General features: G+C 36.1%; 1 protein-coding gene across 1 annotated transcript; it reads left to right on the forward strand.

The window, feature by feature from the left end:
- Window positions 1–1541: 1541 nt before the first annotated feature.
- On the forward strand, window positions 1542–2561 carry LOC113782327. Its single transcript, XM_027328219.1, has one exon. The coding sequence runs from the start codon at window positions 1542–1544 to the stop codon at window positions 2559–2561; it is 1020 nt and encodes a 339-aa protein (XP_027184020.1).
- The last annotated feature ends 16898 nt before the right edge of the window (window positions 2562–19459 follow it).

The raw sequence follows: 19459 nt of genomic DNA on the forward strand, positions 1-19459 counted from the left end.
AGCGATAGTATGTACCACACTGATTCGGGTGGGAGGTACCTCTCATTCGACTCAGACTCATAAATGGAATAAGTAAAGTTCTACGGACTATTAGATTGAAATTTGGCAAAGCGAGTGGAAATGAGCTCCTAAGAGCTCCCGTATCCTTCCTGAATGTGTTTTGTGAATATTCAGGAATTACTTGAATGTTATAGCTTCACCTCTCGTACCATCTTTATTACTACTTAAATTACCTGCTTGCATGATTTTCTTGACCTCACGAGCATTCGCTCACCCCGTTAGATTTGTTTTCCTTAACAGGAACTGAAATGGGAGGAATTTGGAGAAGCTTACTTGATGGCTCATTTGATTAGAATTTTGAATGTATTTGTTTAGACAACTTTTTGGATCTGTATATTTTGGGAATGTAAGGTATTTTTGGTAGTTTTTGATGTAAGACTTGAACGTTTAGTAAGGAATTGACCTTTCTCTATATCTTCGACTTCTAGTATCGACTGGTTATTTTAAGTTTGACTTAAATTTGTACCGAGTCCTGGCGAGAGTTGGGCTGGCATCCCGCGGATACCCTTGGGTTCGCCCTTGGGAGAAGTAAGGGCGTCACAGTTGGTATCAGAGCTTAGGCTTTAGATCTTTGTAGTGTATCCCAGACCTAAAAGTTTAGGATGCCGGACCGTGGGATTTGATTTCGTATTGAGTGCAACGTGATTCTGGTGCTTGAGGATGTTGCACCTTTTTGCTCACGAAACACTATAAGACTTTACTCTTCAAGTTAGGTTGGAGGTGAGTCAAGATTAGGAATTCAAATAGCCATTTGGTGAGTTTAAGGGTTAGGAACCTTGCTTCCTCCATTATTTTTTTTGCTTGCCAATTTTCTGAAAGAAAAGTTGAACCATTTGAACAATTTTGGGTTCCACTTTAAACTTGAAAATGAGACACCTATTGCATTCCGTTTGGTTTGACTTATTACCGTAACTTGTATAAGAACTTTCACCTTGAATCTAGTGAGGAGGCTAAGAATTTAGAAAGTAACTTAGACTTCTGGATGCAATTTGGAGTTTATAATCATTTGAATGAGGTGGTTTGGTATCATGGATTCTTCTAGTTTTGTCCCTAACTAGGCTTATGGTTTTTTCTTTTGATCCTATCGAGTATAGTGGGGGTGGTGCTCGCCGTGAGGCCTTGTGTATTTTGCTTGCAAGTACTATATTTGTGGCACTTAGTTGCCTATGACCTATATTTGATACTAATAACTCGTTGTATGCACATCGACATGTGACATGACTTCTAACTTATGCAAATAGTTATACTTTGATTTAAAGTGTTTTTGCAATGTGTACATGTTTTCAATTCATGAGTTTATACTTTTCACTTTTATTATGCGTTTAGAATCTTGCTAAATGAATCGGCGAGGACGTGAACGGGGGCGTGGGCGTGGGTTTCGGCAACCCCGCACTCCCGAGAGAGGTGAGGGATCCGTAATTGGACCAAACCAAAACCCTAGAAACGAAGAGGGTGACCAAGTGGCTACGGCCATTAACCGCATGACCGATATCTTTGAGCGCTTAGTTGAGCGCCAGGGACCTGAACCAGTCAACCAACCTAGGGACCAAGAAAGGGGTGAAGATAGAGCCCTGGAGCGGTTCCTGAAGTTCGCTCCACCTAAGTTCCATGGAGGATCTGATCCCGAAGTAGCGGAAAATTGGTTTGAAAGGATGGTTAATATTTTCACTGCTTTAGATTATAACGAGGAAAGGCAAGTAAATTTTGCCGTTTTCCAATTTGAAGGGGTGGCACGCTCGTGGTGGAATGTTGTTAGTGCAAAGTGGGAAAGAGAACAAACTCCTTGGACTTGGGTAAACTTTGAGAGGGAGTTTAATGTCAAGTTCCTCCCGCCAATTGTACAGGAAAAGAGGGAGGACGACTTTATAAAGTTGAAACAAGGATTATTAAGTATGGCCAAGTATGAGGAACGATTCACCAAACTTTCTAAATTTGCCCCTGAACTGGTAGTCACTGAACGGAAAAGGATAAGAAGGTTTATTCAGGGGCTAAATGTAGAAATTCAAGAATCCCTAGCGGCTGCCCAGATTACCACTTTTACAGATGCCTTAGATAAGGCACAGAGGGTAGAAAATGCTAAGTCTCAATCTAAGGCTTTTCATGCTAGAAAGAGGGGTAACCCAAGCGATACCCCTAAACAGTCCGAGGGGTCTACCCAACCCCTTAAAATAGAAAAAGGGCCCGGAGGAATGAAGATGCTTGAAAAACCCGAAGAAACTCCATCAAGCAAAGTTCCGCCAAAAGAAAATCAGGGTAGGCGAGGTCAACAAAAAAGGAAATTTCAAACTCGTCAAGTCGTGACTCCCCATATAACTTGTGGATACTGTGGCAAGATTAACCACACTGAAGCCGACTGCTGGAGAAAACAAGGAAAATGTCTGAGGTGCGGTAGTATCGAGCATAAGTTTTTGAATTGTCCTAGAGTTTCTAAGGGAGAAGAAAATTCTCAACAACCTGCTAAATCCACTGCAAATCAGTCGAGTGCCAGAAGTAGTGATTAATACTGATGATTGTAAGAGGAATCCAAGTAGTGGAAACTTTACCAGTGGGGGTGAACCTGACTTCACTCCACAAACAGGGATTGTAGTTTTACCTTAGTATAGACTAGAACTTTTGGAAGACAGTAATCGTTTGTGTAGGGGATGCCATCCTTTTGTTGGGTATTGCGACTTTGCATATCTTGATCTTGTTGCTTCCCCTTTTCTTTTGAAATGATTTGATAAACTTATTATAATTTAGTGTAACTACTATGATCTTTTATGGCATATGAAAATTTACCTTACTTTTAATTGATTTTACAGTGTATATGGATATGTAATCAATTGCTACAAGCCCGTAGACCTGTAATAAGATCATGAATGGCACCTGAAAATAGTTAAGTTCAATAAGCGTGAGTTTTGAAAGGGAGAATTAAAAGTGGTGAAAATTGGTCACGAGAGGAGAAAGTATTTGGGATTATTTATAAATCAAGGTGTGAATTTCGAGAACGAAATTCCTTTTAAGGAGGGGAGGATGTGAGGACTCGAAAATTTTCTTATTTTTATAGATTATTACCGGGTTATTTAAATAATTATTCACTCATTTTCTCTGAATTATTTATTTCGGCCATTTTAAATCCATTTAGATGGAACAACGCCTCTTTTATGTTTTTAAAGCGTTTTGTTGGAAAATTCACTTTTCAAAAAAATTTGTTTAGTTTGGAACAACGAGTGCACGTTTTTCGAGGCTATACTTGAATCGGGAGTGTATTAATATTGGAGAATTAAGAATGATTAATAGTAGATTAAGAAAAGTTCCTTGAGGAATTAATACTCGACTCATGTAAGAACTCACAAATTTACCTATTTTAAACTCCAGTTACGAGCTTATTTAATTATTTATTTGGCCAATGACCCCGAATATTATTTTCTATCCTTATTAGACCTAAATACATGAAATTATAGTTTCATTATATTTTTAAAGTGACTTGTTTCAAAAATTAATTTTTGGAAGTTCGTTTAGTGAAAATAGTAAAAAAGGTGTTTGGAAATTTTAATCGATCGAGGGTACAATAAGTTTGAAAAATTGGAGACTTGTACAATGGTTTTAAAATAGGTAATTTTATGTTTAAATACTCAAGTGATAGTCATTAGTACTATCGTTATAAAAATTTCATGGAGATCTCGCGTTATCGCGCTTAATTTGGAAATGCGTGTTTTTACCCGCGCGATTAATTGAGGAATTTTAGACTATTAGTTTAGACTATTAAGAATGAATAATATTAGTGTAAATGAAAGTACATTAGAGGTTTAGGGCACTAGTGAAACGAACTCGAAAGGAATTGAGCACGAAGCGCGCGTATACGCGCACTATCCTTAGTTGACTTTTGGAGCATTTTGGGCCACACATTATTGAGCTCCTCATGGGTGCATCACACTAGATCAAAACCCTTCAATTTCTCCACTAAAGTGGCGTGCAACATCTCTTCTTTTCCCTCCATTTCAGCCGTGCATCTCAAAGAGCAAGAACCAAATTGCTTCATCAATTTTCCTTCATCATTTCTTCACCAAATCTTATCCAAATCACACCGAAATTTAACTACACTTAACTAATCACTTGGAGAGCACTTTGAGCTAGGAAAGGAGGCTGCTCTCACGGTTTTTCTTTGGCTCAAGAAGGCCGAAAATTTCTGTCTTGAACATCTGGTGAAGTAAGTGACGATCCAGCCTTATAATCTTGATTTATGGAAGTTCTATTGCACATATAAGCTCATGCATGTAAGTGGGTAGCTTTATTTATGTTGGATTTTGGTGTGTGGGGCTCTATGAACTCCCACTTTGGTTGATGAACTGATTTGGTGGTTGATGATGATAATTATGTTGGTTTAGTGCTTAAATTAGTGGTATAATGTTGGGTTATTGTTAGAAACTCCAAGATGGTGCAATGACCAAAAGTGACCATTTTGCCCCTGCCCTGTTCAAGCACTTTAATGCCAAATTTTGAGATTTTAATGTCTCGTTTATGTTCTTTACATGTTATATTGGTTGTGTAAAAAGTTTCATTGAAAAATAACATGATTTGATCACCCAAATGTCGGAAATTCGAAAGCTTGAAAATCTGGAATTTGAATCCCGTCACTGCCCAGGCAGTCTTCTTGTTTCGACCATAACTTGTTGCTCCGATGTCGGAATCGATTGCCGTTTGCGGCACTGGAAACTAGACATTCCTAGATTTCCGTTGGTATAAAATTCATGTCCTGGTTCTACTTGAGCTAGCCAAACCATTCATTTGAAATCCACTGTCCTGTTTCGTTGCTTGCTGGAAGGCAGCTCATGACTTAATGCTCACGAACGAGCTGGTTATGGACAAATTTTGATAATGGTTTATTCTGAGAAAATGTAGCCTTATGAGTCTATTTTCCAACGCCACCAGCCACGCTCAATTCTGAGTTGAATTGAGTGATTTATGATCAAACATCGAATCTGGTCTGGTGAAGGAATACCTTACATTTGGACAGATTTGAACTAGCAATGATTTGGGACTTGTTATCCGAAATTTCTTGGTTTAAATCACCTATCAAATGTACTTTAGACATATTTTAGACATTACCTATTGGAATGAATCATATTTGAGTCGTTTCTTGGCCAAATGTTTGGAAAACGGCAAACCGGAAGCTCAAAGGCAGCTTAGCCTTAGAACTTCTTGCGATTTTAACGGTTTTGTTAACCGACTTCCCGTTCATATTTTTCTATGAAATTTGGTAAGGGAGTGGCCCTTATATGGTGGTATATTCATACCAAATTTGGTACCGTTCCGAGTCTATTTTCTACCAAACTAAAGTCCCAAAATTTGGAACTCAAATCTGGAAACTAGCTTAACAGTTTCGTTTTTCCTCCATCTTTGAGCGACCGTATCTCGGTGTTCAAAACTCCGATTCTTGATCCGCTTGTTCTGTCCTAAACTTTACTTGCAACTCTAATTGAGTTATAAATTTCGGAGGCTGGTTTGTAACGTATGAATTTTACCGAATTTCCAAAGTTAGCGAAAAACCAACCCCAGCACAATTCTGAGCACCCTGAAACAGTAACTTTAAACCCATTTTTGAATACCTTCCACTTAAATTCATGGAAAAGTGTCTTCTAAGAAATTTTAGTACTTTCAAATAGGTTTCCAATGGTTTCAAGTTTTCCAATTTTGGACTTGTGTAGAGTGAGATACGATTTTTCAAAGGTTCGTATCAAAACAGAAATTTTCCGAATTCCAAGGAAATGGAGTTTTTCAAGTACTCCTTATTCCTTCGATATTATTCGAACGTTGTATCATTGATTTCCAAAATGTAAACTTAATTTCTCTTGTACTTTGAACTCCCGCTCGAGTGCCTCGATTTAGGATAATTAAGGCTCGTTTCAAGAGATTTTTCTAAGATTGTACTATGATACGATCTTCCTCAATAGTGGGGATATTTGAATGATAGTCTATTATTATTTGCTCAGGCGCACATGAGGACCTTCAAGACGATCCTACGGTAGACGCTTGAACTTCAAATTGAACCTACTTGCTTTTGCTACTTGGTGAGTGTCAAGTATGTGTTAAATGCTTATGTGATTGAGATATTAGTTGTACAAGTGTTATACACGATACGTAAACTTGCCGAGCCGAGTGTGTACTTTATCGCACTCGTTCTCATTTGAAATGAATAACTCATGCTTGAAATGCTGAAATATATTAAATGCTTGGATTTATCAAATGCTTGAATAACATGAACACGTTTAACTCGTAAGTTCTGAGCGGAAGCATGTACCACACCGATTCGGGTGGGAGGTGCCTCTCATACCGTCTTAGTGCTAAAATCGGTTCCCTGAGCGATAGCATGTACCACACCGATTCGGGTGGGAGGTACCTCTCATGTCGACTCAGAACCATAAACAATGATTGGTAATTGTACATGAATATGTTTAACTCGTGAGCTCTGAGCGAATAGTATGTACCACACCGATCCGGGTGGGAGGTACCTCTCATGTCGTCTCATAACCATAAACCTTTCTAAGTCGATTGGAGCGATGTCTCATCGACTACTGGGCGATAGTATGTGCCACACCAATTTGGGTGGGAGGTACCCCTCATTCGACTCAGAACTATAAGCAAAACATAAGTCGATTGGAGCGATGTCTCATCGACCACTGAGCGATAGTATGTACCACACTGATTCGGGTGGGAGGTACCTCTCATTCGACTCAGACTCATAAATGGAATAAGTAAAGTTCTACGGACTATTAGATTGAAATTTGGCAAAGCGAGTGGAAATGAGCTCCTAAGAGCTCCCGTATCCTTCCTGAATGTGTTTTGTGAATATTCAGGAATTACTTGAATGTTATAGCTTCACCTCTCGTACCAACTTTATTGCTACTTGAATTACCTGCTTGCATGATTTTCTTGGCCTCACGAGCATTCGCTCACCCCGTTAGATTTGTTTTCCTTAACAGGAACTGAAATGGGAGGAATTTGGAGAAGCTTACTTGATGGCTCATTTGATTAGAATTTTGAATGTATTTGTTTAGACAACTTTTGGGATCTGTATATTTTGGGAATGTAAGGTATTTTTGATAGTTTTTGATGTAAGACTTGAACGTTTTGTAAGGAATTGACCTTTCTCTATATCTTCGACTTCTAGTATCGACTGGTTATTTTAAGTTTGACTTAAATTTGTACCGAGTCTTGGCGAGAGTTGGGCTGACATCCCGCGGATACCCTTGGATTCGCCCTTGGGAGAAGTGAGGGCGTCACACTTCCTTCTTCTGCTAGCCACGTTTGCATGAACAAGTTGGTATTTTCATCTCCTTTTTTGAGTCATTTGATCCTTGCTTTTTTTGCTCCAATAAATCTTCTCTTGTTTATAAGTTTTACTCAACCTTTTAGTAAGCCCTGCCATTTGAATTCTTTTCCCTCTCATATTGCTTTCCTTGACATTCCTAATCTCCTTCTTAATCTAGTTTATTAGTTTTCTAGCATTGTAGTTCAAGTTTTTGTTCCAGTTGAGGAGGGCCACCTGTACATTTTTATTTTCCCTTGAACCCTGAACAACCTGGAACTTCCTTGTTCCCCTTCCTAGGCTTCCTTTACAACTTCACCTACTCCTTTGCACTGAAGCCATCTCCTGCCAAATATAAACCTCTTTTTCCTTTTTCTTCCTATAGGCTTAGTATCAAGGATCAGAATGCAGTGGTCAGAAGCCTCATTTTCTATGTGTGTGCATTTTGCATTATCTACCTTATCTATCCACTATTTAGTTCCTAAAATTCTATCAATGCTCTCCCTGATCTACCCCCTCCTTATCCCAATTATTGCATCATGTCCAAGGAACTCCTTCAAACCCAACATCAATGAGGCTATTACTATTCATGAAAGAATTAAAGTCATTTAAGCTTGCATCAGACCTCCTTTTTCTATCCCATTTTCCCCATTAGACCTTATATTATTAAAATCCCCCATGATAGCCCAAGAATCCCCCCATAGTTGTTTCTTTTTAGTGATGAACTTCTATTGTTCTCTTCTAATTCCATCATCTGTACTACCATAAATGCAAATGCACTACCGGTCCGTATTTACTTCCTTATACTCAATTAAGAGTTCTATAGTGAAACTAGTGAAAAGTATTTTTTTAACCTGAAGCCCATTTTTCCATAGTACAGCCATACCACCAACCATACCTACAGGATTTACAACAAAGAGATTATCAAACTTAACATTTTGCTTAACAAAGTTCATGAAACTTTTCTTATTTTTGGTTTCAACCAAGAAAATTAACATTGGGGAGTGGAGTTTAATCACCTGCTTCAGCTAGGGAACTGTCAAGGAGATCCCTACACCTCAACAGTTCCACACTAAGACTCTCATTGACAATTGGGAACCCCACTAAGGGAGGGGTCCAACACCTCAGCAATATCCATCCATTGGTCACTCAAGCTTATGCTTCTTACTCTCTTTTGTTTCCCTCTTCATATTGGTTTTCCTCCTTTCTATCTTCTCCTATAATCAGTTTTCTTTTTCCTTTTTCCCTCTCAGCCTCCTTATTGGTTATGCTGCTTAGGGGTTTTCTTTTCCCAACTTCTTGAACTAGTCTTTTCCTCGTCTTGTTGGTTTTGTGGTTCTTTTTGTTATGCATAGTCCTTTAATTTTTTTTTTCCATCCATTCCCCACTACCTTCCCCATCCTTCTATTCCTTTAGTTTTCCACTATTGTTGGTTCAATCAGTTCTTTTCTCAGCTTTTTGGTCCCCATCAATCTACATTAACTCATTTAATTCTTCTTCTGTTTTAGCACTTACCTGATTTCCTTCCAATTTCTCTTTGTTGACCTCATTAATTATGATTTCAGATTGCTCTCCAGTGTTCTTCCCTGAGCAAACAGTCACCATATCTACCTCCCCCCTCTCAGGACTCACCATTTTCATATACCTATTCTCCTTATCCTTGTTTTCTTTCTCCATTTCCTTATCATCTTTTTTGTTCCTAATCTCTTTGTCCCTCCCTGTGTTTTGCTCTGGTTCTCTACACCGATGAAATTCCTCAATGTAAATTAAGAGTAAATTCTATTTTACCTCTTCGTCCCAATCACTTTCTTGTTCCTTTGATTCATCCCTCGCAATGTTTCTAGTCTCACTCTCATTTTTTTTTCTCTTGTTAGGACTTTTAGGGAAGCTAGCTCTCAACCAATTACCATATTGATTCTTCTTATCCATATTTGTTCCCTTCTTATTATAGTTCCTTTCATTATGACCAATCAGACCACAATAGAAATAGAAATCTGGACACTTCTCATGCTTAAAATCTACCCACCTCATTATACCATTAATTTGAACCATAGTTCCTCTAGGTAAAGATGAATACAAATCTATTTTTGCAAGTATTTTTAAGTGTCTACCTTCCTTACCTCCTCCTAGGAGGATTATTACTACACTTACTCTAGCAAAGATACTTCATATCTTCCTGCCTACTTCTTTTGTAACCCAATGGAGTTGGATGTGTGAGAACTTGAAAATTCATTTATATTTTCTTATAATTATCTTTTATTTTGAATGATTTAATTTATAATTTCTTTAATACTAATTTACTTCCCTTAATAGTTATAACAAATAATAGAGTCGAAAGTTTTACTTTTACTTTTATAGTTAGTATATGTTAGGGGTTTTTTTGGTGCATTAGGGTAGTGTGATCAATTGGTGAGGTGTGTGCACTAAATTTGGTGGATAAGAGCGAGTGTTAAGCAAGAGGGAGTATGTGATTAAAAGTGTTAAGAGTAAATTAGTGAATCATAAGTTAAAAGTACAAGAGAGACAAGGAAATAGGCTTGAACCGACTCGCACCGCTTGTTACTGGTCAAAGACACTATTTGACCAAGATTTTCTTTCCTTAATCTTCTTATTTTCCTTTTTATTTTCCCTTCCCTATTTTTCCCTAGGGTTGGCCGAAATTCTTGACTAAGAAAGAGAGGAAAAGAAAAAAAATGAGGAAAAATGGTTGATTGCCAAGCGTTGGCAATCAAAGCTATCTTTGACCAAAAGCTTTCTTCCATCTTTGTCTTTCCTATCACCAAAATTTCCTTCATTTTCCACCCTTCTTGGCCGACTCTTGACAGGAAAAAAGAGAGAAGAAAGCTTCAAGTTTCATCATGCTCTTGCCTTGATTGAGTGAGGAATCAACAAGAATTATTAGTTTAAACCGAAGAAAGTTGCAACAAGGTGATAAGGAGGCTTGTAGTGGGGTGATTTGGAGAGAAAAACTTTGGTTCTTCATTTTCTCCTTGTGGTTTGAAGATATTAAGTTGAAAACCTCTCCTCCTCTTACTTATCTTGCATTTTATTGGGTAGATGACTAGAATATAGAAATTTTATGGAAGATATCATGAATTTGTGAAGATTGGTGAATTTTCCAGCTTTGTATTATATTTTTCAGCCACGATATGATGGTATCTAGTCTTGTTATGGACTTGTATGAAGATTTATAGGATTAATATGACTTTTTAGCTTTCAAATAAGGATTTTCTAGCTTTACTTCCAAATTTCCAGTTTTAGTTGAGAATTTCCAGCTTAGGTATGTGATGATTATATGCTAGGTATATGATGTATATAGTTAGCTTTATGGCTAAAATAAGTACCCTATGTATCCTATAACTTGTAGACTCGATTGAGACTGTTTTGTTATGAAATGTTAGCTTTGCAATTTGAGGAAAAGTTAAGGCAAAATAGGGAAAGTGCTGCCCATTTTTCTTCTTGTGGGGTAAGTGAGTGAAAATGGAAGTAGAAGTGTGATTTGTGATCTATTTGGAGTTAGCCTACTTAAAGATGTTTAAGTTGACTTTGATGGTGATTCATAAGCTAAAATTTTGCCAAAAGTGAACATTTCTCAAAGAGGAAGTAACAGTCACTTTAAACGAGATTTTCTAGTTGCATATGACAAGCTATAAACTTAAAGGTTTCAATCATTTCTTTACCAAAACCAAGAGAGCGGGCATGTATTTTCTAAGGTTTATCAACCATTATGATTACTATTTAAATGAGTTTTATTTACTTGGTTTATCCTTGATATTAATAAGCGAAAATCATATATTTTGAAACCCTATTTGATTATATGTTGTTATACGACATTTTATCGCAGATTTTGACTCTAACCAGGGAGCTGGACCTGAGCTTGATTTTGATAAACAATGAATCATTGGTGAGTGTCTCCAATTGCATGACCGAACTTGATACTTGACTTGTTTGGTTAGGCAAGGGTGTACTTTATCACATTTACCCTAATTTGACTAATTGTTGTACACTGGTTACGAATGGTTTAATGTATATGTGTATGACTTGAATACTATTTGAGATCCCAACCCTATTGGTTAGTTGGTCGAATCAAGCCAGCAAAGGCTTGGTCGAAGAGACTGGCGAACCATAGGTACTATTTATTATTTATTGTGTAATCCATTGGATGTGGTACACTAGATTCGGTATACTTGAGTATAACCACCACTGTTAATGTTGGAGTTCGAACCCGGTAGGAGGTTTGATTGGTGGATGGTGTTGGAATAAGTGGTGCTCTACCGGACTTGCTACAGTACTTTGAGAATTGACGGAGTGTCAACTGTTTCTTGACAAGCTATTACCGAATTGGCTTGCAAGAGCGAACTATATCCTTATGCCTGGAAGTGTCGAATACCTATTTAACTTGTTACTTGAAATGTTATTGCTTACTTCATGAACTTTTGTACTCGTTCACTTTGAGATTTCAAGTTTTATATGATGGTCAACTTGTTACTTGTTACTTGCATGATGTTTTGGAACCTCACTGAGTTTTAACTCACCCCTTTAGTTTTGTTTTCCTTACAGGGGGTGCGAGCATGGGTGTGAGGCTGGGACAGGCTGGTTTTGTCTAGACCTTTTGACTTTTATCTCTATGCTAGCGCCAGTGCTCGATTAGGGTTAGGAGTTCATCTGGAACTATCTCTTTTGTTACCTTTGGGCACATGTATAAATGTACATTCTAAATTTAGGGAATTGTTGTATCTTTTACTTTTGAAGTTATAATTCAGCTTTGAAACTGTGCGAGTGAGTCCTGACGGGAGCTAGGTAGGCGGTCCGCAGAACCCTGAGATATGTCCTAGGGAGAGGTGGGATCGTCACAGGATGTTCTAGATCTGAACCCATATGAGTGTCTTATTGAAAGCATTTGCCTCTTCTTCCAACTCTACCTTCCATTTCTTGAGAATTAGAAGTTGACCATCATAGATCCATGGCCTTCTGCTTAGCACTTTCTCCCTATCTTTCTCATTTCTAAAACTGAACTGAAACATATTTGCCTTTACTTCTGTGACCTTTTGTGAGGATCGGAAAAATTTTCTTATCTTATTTTATTTTATTTCTTTGAATACATTTTTGTTACTTTACCGTATTGCCTTCATTTCCTAGATATTTTTACAAGTGAGTCAAGTTTTTAAATCATTTTTCTTGTATAAATTAGTACATGTTAAGTTTATAATGCATTATGAAAGTAGGACCCGCTAATGCTGTATGTGGGATCAATTTTTGAAGATTAGAATGAGTTTTGTGCAAACGGATATTATTTTATAAAGTGTTAAGGGATAATTAGAGGTTGGATAGATATTTTAGTGATTGGAAGACAATAAGATGAGGATTAACCCCTGGATGCCATTTGTCATTAAGGCCTTGGACCTTAATCTTTGACTAACACAAGTTTTAGTCTTCATCTTGAAAAAAAAATTGACCAAAAATTTCCTTCCCTTTCTTTCCTCTTGGCCGACCTCTTGGAGAAGAAAATGAGAGAAAATAAACTCCATTTCCAACCTAGAAATTCTTGCTTGAATCTTGATATTTCACCATAAGTTTGCAATCCAATCCATAGGAAGTAACTTTAAAGAAAGAGGAAGACCTTGGGTGGAGGAATTTGGGGAAAAAAAAAGCTTTGGTTGCTCTTCTTTATAGGATTAAAGGTAATCATGGTTTGAAACCATTTCTTTTCTTTTAACTTGCATTTGAGTGGATTTAAGGCTTGATTTTTGGTGGATTCTATGGAAAATTTCATAGTTTTTGTAGTGGTTTGGAGATTTCAACTTTGATGGTTAAATTTCAGCTTTGATATGATGCTTTGAGCTTGGCCATGATCTAGTAGCTTTGCTATGTGAATTTGCTAGCTTTTATATGTTATTTTGGCTTGATTATAGAAATTTTCAGTTTGTAAAGGAAAATTTCAGCCTAGGGTTTTTATTTTCCAGCATTATTATGGTAGTTCTTGAACTAGATAATTGACTATTTTGGGTGGCTTTGTGGCCTTAAACAAGTGTACTTTATAGCCTATAAATTGCGGTTGTGATTGAGGTTAGATTGCTGTGAATATTGGTGTTGAGTTTGGATGGAAAAGTTAAGAAAATAAGGGGAAGTGTTGCTGAAAATTTTTCCACAGGAGACTCTGAGCAGTTTTGGGAAATCTGTTATATCTTGGTATAGAAAAATCCAAGTTACATTTTGCTTGATGCGTTTGAAACTAAATTCAGAGTGCATTCTACCGTGAAAATTTTAGAATTTTTCTCAATTCCTTTGAATATCTATGATTTTCCAAAATTGACTGAATTTTCACACCTGCTCTGTTTTTCTACCTGATGAAGCAGCAACTTGAGACTGGAATTTGACTGATTTATGGACAGAATCTTTCAAATATGTATTCTGGAAAATTGTAGTTCTTTGAGTCTATTTTCCAATGGTATAAAGTTTATAAATTTTGAGCTTAAGAAACTTACGATATGATTTTTCAAACAGTATCATGCAAAACTAGAGAAAATTCTGTTTTCTGAACTTGTTCTTGCTTCCATTTCCAACTTTAAGTTGGAGTTGTTAAACCATTTTGAACTTGATTTTATGAGTGGAATTGAGGTTTAAATGAAAGGAAATGAGTTTCTTCAAATCATTTTAGGTCGAACAATTTCCAACTTTGTATTTTGAAAGTCTTGCTCTAATTTCTTCAAACGTTTGACTATAATTGATACGCTTGTGCTCCAAATGACTTTTGCAATGTTGATTTAGTAGGCACATGAGGTTTTCTCCTCGATTGCAACAAGAAAATATTATATTTTGATAGGTTATATGGGCATAAAACTTGTAAATTGATGCATTTTCTAAATGAAGTTTTGAAACCTCAATTTCTTCATGTATCTTGGCTTTGTAATGCTAGTCTTTTAATATAGTATATGACCACAGGACTTGAGAGAGCTCAAGAGGTCGAACCAGGGTTAAAATGAAGGGTTGCAATTGATTGGTGAGTGTTTCAATGCATGTTATTTGATTATGCATGACTTGAGAAAATGATATTATTTGCTTAAGTGCTCTCCTTTGAATGACATGCTAATAAGTGAATGACTGTTATAATTTTCTTGTCTTGTTAATTTGCTATGAGCGCATCTTCACATTGCATGAATGTGTGATAAATGTGCAAGAATGTAGGCCAATGTGTACTTTATCGCATCAGCTGAACTGAGCTTAACCCTACACCGGCACCCTATCCGAGACCTGCCATTTGCGAGGTCGGATCAGCTGGACAACTTTGAGTTTATAACTTACCAATGTTAAGTGCAAAGCTCAAAACTCTTTGTCGAAAGGCCTTGAATACAATGTTTAATGTTAAATGAGGGGATTGTTGATTTTTTGAAGGGCATAAGGTCACTGTTAAATGAGGGGATTGTTGATCTTTCGGAGGACATAAGATGAGAGTTCGGAGGTTATAAGGCGGTAAAATGTAGGTGATTGTTTATTGGCAGTTATAAAGTGAATGTTGCTCCCTGTGAGCCCCGTATCCTTTTAGTGTTTAAATTATTGTTCATCCTTGTATTTACTTGAACGAATAATTGAATGCATGCATGAATGTTATTGTTTATCAAGTATTTTTCATTGAAAGATTTCTATTACAATTAATTGCTCCACTACCAGTTTCTCAAATTGAGTATTGATTTACTTGAACCTATATTACTTGGGAAAACGTGCTTACATGTTAAATTGTGTTATTCTCTTATTTTGCCTGTTTACCTGAAATGCTCACTAAGCGTAAGCTCATCCCACGTTTTGTTTTCCTTAATAGGATTCGGATCCGAGAGTGCTCAAGAATACTATTGGAATGTTTTGAGAGACTTTAAGTTTTTATTTTAGTGGAAATGACTGTAGTGTATATATTTTTGGGTTGTAGTTAGGATAGACACCGAATGATGAATCTTTTGTACGCGAACCTATGTAATAGCTTTTGGATGTATGTAAATGTTATTTTGGAATGTAATGAATATTATTTTGGTTAGTTTAGAAATTTTAAATAATTCTTGCTATGGATTGTAGTGAATCCTAACGAGAGTTGGGTAGGCGGTCCGCTGACTCCTCTAGTTCACCTCTGGGGAAAGTGGGGCTGTCACACTTTTAGATTTTTTATCTGAGACCACATGCTATTGGCAAAGTTTTTCATTTCTAAAATGTTCACATATTTTTCTCCCCAAACCTTCCCAATGAGGCATCTTACATTCATTAACCCCTTTTACCACTTCCTCATCTTCTAAGCAGACAACTCCTCTCTCATTGGCCGATAATGTGAATCTTCTTAGAATATCTTCAATGCTTTCCATCTCTATGAATCCCACAGACCAGAACCCTTCGAATCTAGCTCCTGCTAGCTCAATGTCAGAGTTCGGAATCAGAACAAGATCTACTCCTGCTTTCCTCCTTTTTTCCCCAGTTCCAGTCGGATAAGACACTAAGACTAATTGATTTTTTAGTTAGAGAACTCCTATATAACTACAATCCTACAGAGCTTTGTGCTATCTCAATATAAACTCAAAGCATTTTCCAAGATCAAAAGTTGGATTGATGGTTGTTATGGCTATCAACTCAAAAATTCTACTACTATAGACAGATTGATTATGCTTAGACTAATCTCGATCTAAGAGTGAGCGATAAGAAATTCAGCAACGTTGAGAACTTGGTTTTTGAATCTTAATATTTTGTGCTAGTACTAACTCCTACGAATGGGGGATTTCTATCTCTAAAAAAGAGGAAGATACTCTCAAAGTTAGAGATTCATAGGCTTGAATTACTCCTCTGCTTGTGCTAGTGGATTGGCAAGAATTTTCCTATTTCCTCCGCCACCTCCCTATCTTTCCCCCTCCTCCCTCTTTATCACCTCTGATGTTTTGATCAATATAAAGAAAAGTTAAAAAAGTCAAATTTTGAGAATTCCTCTATTCCCAAAATGGCTCTTAACTGCACTTCGGCGCTCTCCAAAAGTACCAGACACCACCACTGTTGTACATGCAAAAGCAAAACAAACAGTCGAACCATTTAATATCCAAGGGATCCCAAACTTCTGAAGCTCCTCCAAATTCGACCATTCCAAGACTTCCAAGCATAATTATTAAACCCAATCCAGGGAGGAACCTAGCGAAAGAGATGGGTCAACGGGTTACTAATTCAACCTATGGGTTAGTGGTCTAACCGGTGGGTCACTAAATATACTTAAATATTATGTTTCATAATGTTTTATATGGTTAAAACTATAATAAATTATACCATAATAAATGCTCAGTTAGTCTAATTTATTGTAGACTCATTAATTCTTTTAAGAATCAAAATTTCAAGTATAAAATTTTATCTAAGTGTAATTATCTAGTTTATTTACGAATTTTAAGTGAAAAGGTTATTAGGAACGACATTTGCCTTTAAAATGAATTGTGTAATATGTTATTTTTTAAATCCATTTCATAACTTATAGAGTTTGGGGAATAATAAAATTTTATTAAAAGATTCCAAAAAATTTTGTTTTGAAAAAATAAAATAAGAATAAAAATCTAATATAAAATATAAGAAGGATTAAATAGCCAACAAATGGGCTATTGGTCCAATAGTGATTGCACTTGTACGCATGAGATCCCATGTTTGAACCATCACTTTAGCATCTTCTTAAAATATTTCTCACAATAGCATGCTAGACCAAGGTTCCTTACAAAATTGGCTGGTTCACCAGGTTGACTGTCAATCCAATGAATTTATTGCTTAAACAATCCAATTAAAGACCTAGCTCGGCTCAATTGCTGGTTTATCAGGTTGATCGGTTGAACCACCAGGCCAGGTTGGGTTTAATAACACTACTTCCAAGTATTTAAACAATCTCCCAAGACTCTGAAAAGAGAGAAAGTGAGAGGGAGAGATATCTGGGTTATCTCTAAATTGAGGAAAATCGTCTCCATTTCCTAATAATAAAAAGTTGAAACTAAGAACCCCTAGTCTGTGGCTTTCTTCTTTAGATCATAAGGCAAGCTTTCCCTTTTGTTTTTTTCCCCATATCTTTCTTTTCACACAATTCTTCTTTTTGCTGCTCGCTTTGACTGTAGCACCATCAAAAGTGACGGAAATCCAGACTTGGGTTATGTACTCGATGATTAGGCTATTAATTTTGGGGAAGGGCGGAATGGGCAAGGGAGGCAAAGGGGAGCGGAGATAATTTCTGGCAAGGAACTGAGCAAGTGGTGTCTATAGTGGTAGCGAAGGGGTGAGTCGCTACTTGATAACCCGAATGGAAAATGATCTAGAAAAGTCAAAAGTTGTTTGGACTTTTGAGTGAGAAAGCGTTTTGGTTAAAAAAAATACTATAATGGTATGGCATATTTTGCACTACTCGGTCTACAGGCCCAATTATAGACCCAGGCTATACAAGTTTTTTGCCTTCTTATATTGCAGTTTTAACCTTTATTGGCCAAATACCTTGACTAGTGGTGGGAAAGAGGTAAGATGTGGTGGCACTATTGTAGAAGGCCTAAATTAGAACGGAAACTATAATTTAAGGACTATATTGGTCAAAGAAAAAAAAAACCTATTAAGGATGAAATTGATTTTAATGAAAAAGTTTAGGGATCAAATTAGCAAAATTCCTGACTTGTTTTCCAAACTCCAATGAGTGTCATTATTGGTGGCACCATTTCCATTCCTTGAATCTCTTAAACCAAAGACCTCTCAAATTTACCCAAATATTTCCCCTCAATTATTGCTTGTGACCTGTCATCTCTTTTGGGTAGACATGACCACGATTTCAGGACCGTAGTTTCGATTCTTTTGAAAGACAGAGCTTGAACTGACCTTTATAGGGATGGTTATGATTATGATTCTTGAACCTCCAGTTCTGGTTTCAATTTCGATTTTATTCCAATTAATGTTTTGACTACTTCTAGTTATGATTTCGTTTCTTTTAGTTATGTTTAAACATTTATTATTATAAAATTGATTATAAAAGATATGACAATGAATGCAGAAAAAAGAACTTTATTGTATTATCATATGCAAGACAAAAGAAAATATTATGTACATTTTACGAAAAAATGCCTCGTTGTTGATTAGAATAGATTGGTCTTAAATTTAAATTAGTTATGGGGTCCAGACTTACTAATGACATGGGATAATGGGTTGTTATGTTACGATTGGGACTATGGGTGTTGGATCCTAACTATTGATATTGAATTCTAAATTGGCTAAATAAATTTAGATAGCAAGTATTTTTTTAAACGATTTGATTTGGTTCTAAATTGTCAATTTCGATTCCGATTAAAAATTTTGGTGAACCTGAACCTCAACCTTTAGTCACAGTTATAATTTTGATTCCGATTTCAAGATCTAGTTTTGATTCAACAAACTATTGGATCTTGGTTAGAGGTGGCAAAATGGGTGATTTGGACGGGTTTGGGTTGGGTAAAATGGGTAATGGGTATAAGTGAGTCAACCCATTTATATCCATTTAATTAGATGGGTATAAATGGGTAAGTCAAAAAATGAGTTGGGTAACTCAATTATCCATTTATAATCCATTTATTCTAATTTTTTACAAACTCATATAAATTCATTTTGCAAACTAAATTATCAATTTATACCATTTTACACCCATCATTAATTTTAAATATTTACTTATTATGCCAAATAAGTCTAATTATCAATTTTTTTTTCATCCGCGTGCTATGTTGCAAAATTACATATTATTTAATAATTGAACAATGAGAATCTAAAATTTTGGACTAAATAATATGAAAGTTAACATAAAAATTTAATCCAAAACTTTGAACCCCTAGTATTTTTTCGTGTATAAATTTAAATTTTCATTTTGAAAAGGTAAGAAAGGAGACTAAAATTTGTCATAAATTAGTGATGCTAAAAAATGATCAAATTAATAAATTACGAGGAAATAAAGCGATAAGACAAAATCAACAAATAAATATAATAAATAAAACAAAATTAGTTAACATAAAAAATAGTTAAAAATCCTGATAAGGATTAGCAATCACTTCATTTAGCATACAAACAAAGATAAATTTTCAATAAATAGAAATAACTGATAGAACAGTGAAAGGTTAC

Source organism: Coffea eugenioides, chromosome 9 (assembly GCF_003713205.1).
Source record: "Coffea eugenioides isolate CCC68of chromosome 9, Ceug_1.0, whole genome shotgun sequence".
In the NCBI taxonomy this organism is placed as follows: Eukaryota; Viridiplantae; Streptophyta; class Magnoliopsida; order Gentianales; family Rubiaceae; genus Coffea; species Coffea eugenioides.